The sequence below is a fragment of the Diceros bicornis genome, chromosome 30 (genome assembly GCF_020826845.1).
Source record: "Diceros bicornis minor isolate mBicDic1 chromosome 30, mDicBic1.mat.cur, whole genome shotgun sequence".
Classification (NCBI taxonomy): domain Eukaryota; kingdom Metazoa; phylum Chordata; class Mammalia; order Perissodactyla; family Rhinocerotidae; genus Diceros; species Diceros bicornis.
Window position 1 is genome coordinate 3,344,874 of NC_080769.1, and position 4,460 is coordinate 3,349,333.

General features: G+C 65.5%; 1 protein-coding gene across 1 annotated transcript; it reads left to right on the forward strand.

The window, feature by feature from the left end:
* The first annotated feature begins 439 nt into the window (after nt 1–439).
* On the forward strand, nt 440–4,400 carry NDUFB7 (NADH:ubiquinone oxidoreductase subunit B7). Its single transcript, XM_058525496.1, has 3 exons — nt 440–592; nt 3,752–3,920; nt 4,206–4,400. Exons 1-3 carry the CDS (start codon nt 481–483, stop codon nt 4,336–4,338), a joined length of 414 nt encoding a protein of 137 aa, XP_058381479.1. The 5' UTR covers nt 440–480; the 3' UTR covers nt 4,339–4,400.
* Nucleotides 4,401–4,460: the final 60 nt, after the last annotated feature.

The window sequence follows — 4,460 nt, forward strand, 5'->3', positions numbered from 1 at the left end:
CCACAGGGTCGGCCCCCTATGTAAACTTTTGATAGTCACCAAATATGCCATCAATACTGTGCAGAGGATTTTTAAGACAAATTTGAACGTTTTCGAAGAAAAATATTTTCTTGAAATATGATATGAAAAAATAACTTTAATTTGTGCTCCAGCCTTGGGAGACCAGGGGGAGCCCAGGGACGGTGGGATGACCCCTGGCCCACATCGTCCCCCTCCTCCACCCGCATGGATTTCCAGAGGCAGGAAGACCCCACCTGGCGTCACTCCTGCAGGTGCCGCGAGGGGGCGCGCCGCGCCTGTGCTGTCTCCGCCCGACCGCCGGGGGCGGCAGAGAGCCCGGAAGTCCGCCACAGCCGTTCATCTCTATCATCCCCACCGGGGCCTGCGCGACCCGGAAGCCGTGGCTGGCCGAGGGGGAGTGCTTCCGGGTGGGAGCGAGGTGACCCCCCGCTCCCGCAGGAACCCGCGGCGACGGCAGCCATGGGGGCGCACCTGTCCCGGCGCTACCTGGGCGATGCATCCGGGGAGCCCGACCCCCTGCGGATGCCCACCTTCGCGCCCGACTACGGCTTCCCGGGGCGCAAGGAGCGCGGTGAGGCGCGCGCTGGGTCGGGGCTCGGCGCTGACGTGGGCCCGGAGGGTCCGGGGGGCACGCGTGTCCCTGCCTAGTGGAGGCGCCCCGGGCAGAGGGCGCGGTCTGAGCAAAAAGCCTGGGGCCGCGGAGAGCGGCGACGGGGACCGCGGGGCCGGGCCTCGTCCCCGAGTCGGGGGCCGCGGGGGCGCGTGTGCACGGACCCTCTGTCCAGGTGGCACTGCTGTTTACAGCTGTCGCCGTTCGTGCGGTCCTGCGCGCTGCTGCTTTTATGTAGTGATATCGCAACCACAGCGAGCGCCAGCCCGGGTCGAGTCCCAAGCTGGGCACCGCGGATGCCGCGGGCACTGGCTAAAGGGAGCTCGCAGTCCTGCGGGCAGACAGCTGGGGGTATCCAGGCCGGCTTCCAGGAGGCGGCGGCTGGAAGCCAGACCTGAGGGGGTGAGCAGGAGTTGACCGCACGGAGAGCAAGGAGAGGGAGAGCCAGTGCCTCGAAGCAGAGGAGGGACACGATCAGATTTGCTTTGTCAAAAGGTCGCGCTGGCTGCGGGGGCGGGACAGAGACTTCTGGATTTGAGAGAGCGCTAGGAGGTGGACTCCAGTGTCCCGCCTCCTGGTAGTCCATCAGTCCCCCCGAACCTGCAGTCCGTCCGTCCACCTGCCTGCTTACCACTGCCCCTCACACCCTGCCCTGCCCACGATCAGCTTTGCAGACACCCACAGCCCCCGCTGTGGGGTGTGGGATCTCGCTGGGCTAAACCTAAACCCTGTTAAACCCATCTCCCCTCCTCCTTGGCTCCTGTCTCTATGCAGCTGAACATCACAGGAGAAAGACAGTCACATACACTCTCTGGGCCCCGGATTGCTCCCCCTGTTGACCCTTCGTGCTGCTGGCTTTCCTGTTACATCCCCCGGCACTTCGCGCTCTCTGCCTCCCTCCCCGACCACTGTCGCGCGTCTTCTCTCAGACTCCAGCACCTCCTCCCCACTTTCTCTCAGCTAGTCACTGTGCATCCTCTTATTAAGAAAATAGAAGCAGCCAAAGGAGCTCTCGTGGCCTCCCTGCATCTCCGGGACTCCGCCTTCTCGTTACTCCGGACGATGGGCCCCTGCTCCAGAGGAAACCCCGTGTGCCCTCCATGCCATCCTGTCACCTCCCCAAGGGCCGCCCCAACCCTTCTCCTCTCTTGCAGCGTTGGTTTTCACATCAACATGCAAATACATTGTTATTTCCCCCGTTTTAAAATCCTTTTCTGGCCCCACCTCTCCCTCCAGCTGTCTCCCCTCCATTTCACTGAAAGCGCTCTTATCAAGCCTCCCCCACAACTCTGTTGCTAACCCGCGTTGTCAATTACCTAACGCCACCGCAGCAGCATCTGTCACAGCTGATGGCTGCCACTTCTGGAAGGCCCTCCTCACCTGGCTCCCAGGGCTCCACAGCTCCCGCCCGCCTGCCTCGCCCACTTAGTCTTCCCCACCTCCCTGTCTTGTACATGTGGGGGTGCCTCAGGGCTCAGGTCTTGCTGTCTCCTCTCACTCCCACCGCGTCCCTGCTAGTCCCCTGGCTTCACATGCCTCGTGTGTGCCAAGGCTCCCAAGCCCCGGCCTTGACCCTGAACTCCAGACACGCGGACCCCACTGCTTGCTTGGCGTCTCCACGCGATGTTAACGGGCATCTTGCACTCAGCAGGTCCAAAGCGGAGATCCTGACCTCCCCGAGAGCCTGGGCCTCCCTGCAGCTCCCGCATAAGTCCCTGGAGCACCCTGACCCTGTCCTCTCCCCCCAGGGCCTTTGCACCTGCCATTCCGACACCTGGAACAATCTTCCCCATGTCTGTGACTCACTCCCTCACCTCCTGAGGGACTCCTCCATCTGACGTTGATACGCACCTCCCGACACTACCCGTCTCTCCCTTGCTTTATTTTCTCCAGACATTGTGCGACACTGTTTGCTCAGTGTCTCCCTCCAGGGGCACGGATACTTGGCTGGTGTGTTCCCTGCCTCAGCCCCAACACCTAGCACACAATAGGTGCTCCCTAAATCCTGGCTGCCGGCTGCTCAACCGGAGCACCTGGTGCGGGTGGCCACGGAGACCAGCAGGGCCTGCAGGTGGATACACGGGTGGGGGGACCAAGTTGGGGCCTAGCGACCTATGGGTGGCGATGGCAGCCATGGATTAGCGTGAGCAGAGGGCTTCTAGCAGGAGCCTCGGGAAGCCCAGGGCATGTTCAGGCAGCAGCTGTGAAGATGGGAGGGCGAGGTGCAGGGGGAGCCCCGGGAAAGAGATCTTCGAGAAAGGAAGCTCGAGGCGAGGCAGCTCGGAGGGCGTTGGGAGGGTGGCCCTGGTGGGAGCCTTGTGTGGGCAGCGGGGGTGGAACGTGGAGGTTGGGAGAGCGGGAGGCAGGGGCAGGAGACGAGGACGGGGCCGGTGAGGCAGCAAGGCGCTGGGAAGCAGAGGGGCGGAAAGCCAGCCCGCAGGGATGGCAGGAGCCGTGAGCAGCCTGGGCCCAGGGCCGGCGCCGAGCGAGGCCAGGGAAGGAGCATGGGGGCTGGGTGTGTGCCCACGACTTCTAACGGCCCCTGGCGGCCTCCTGAAGGTTGATTCTGGCCGGGGCCGGGTCTTGCCGGGTCGGGGGCATCAGGACCAAGGGCTAGTTAGGCTCTCTGCTGAGGCAGGGCTTGAGCACCCACATGGCTGTGGAGCCCGGGCATCAGTCAGTCCCCTGAGGGGAGGCAGCTGAGGCTCCAGGGGCCCGGCAGCCTGGCCCCCACATTTGCGCCGGCCGGAGGGGAGCCCTGGGGGAAAGTGGTTTCTGAGCGTGGGCTCTGCGGGGCGGGGCTGTCTGGAGAGCGACCCCGGGGGAGGGGAGACAAGGAGCCAGTGTGGACGCTGAGATGCCCAGGTGATGGGGAGAGAGGGACCTTCCCCTGTCGGGGCCTCAGGGTCCGAGGTTGCCCTTGTGCCAATTAGAGAAAGCCGCTCCACCTGTCAGAGGATGCCGTAACCTACGCCATCGGGCGCCAAGTCGTCAGTGGGGCACCCCGTGCTGCGGCTCCCGGCACACGGGCAGCTGAGTCTCCCGGGGACCGGGGCACGGTGGGGGGTCTCGGGCAGGCAGCCTACTAGCGAGCCCCGGCTGAGACCCCCGCCCCCGCAGAGATGGTGGCCACCCAGCAGCAGATGAACGACGCGCAGCTGGTGCTCCAGCAGCGGGACTACTGCGCCCACTACCTCATCCGGCTGCTCAAGTGCAAGCGCGACAGCTTCCCCAACTTCCTGGGCTGCAAGCGCGAGCAGCACGACTGGGACCACTGCGAGCACCTCGAGTGAGCCCCCGCCCGGCCCCCGGGGGGAGGAGGCATCTCAGGGCCTGTTGGTGGGGCGGGCGGCTCTGAGCCCCCTGGACGGTGGCCAGGCCAGGGCTCGGTGGGAGGCCAGCCCTGCCCGGGGCTCACGGGTGTCCCCCAGAGGCAGGGGGGGAGCCCAGCCAGCGGCTCCTGCTTGGTCGGACCCCAGACTTAAACCACAGGCACACGGGCCTCTGCTACTGCGAGGCCTGCGCGGGGGCGTGTCCTGGCCGTGCAGCCTGACGCCCCTTCGTCCGCCCGCAGCTACGTGATGCGCATGAAGGAGTTTGAGCGGGAGCGGCGGCTGCTCCAGCGGAAGAAGCGGCGGGAGCAGAGGGAGGCGGCGGCGGCCAGAGGCCAGGGCGCCGGCGAGGTGGACCCCGAGGTGGCCCTGTAGTGGGCCCGCCCAGCACCCTGTGGACCAGCCGGAAATAAAGGCCTCCAGCCCCTCAGCGCGAACCCCGCCTCTTCCTGCGGTCGCTGGTCCCCACACCCCCGAAAGGACACGCGGAGCCTGAG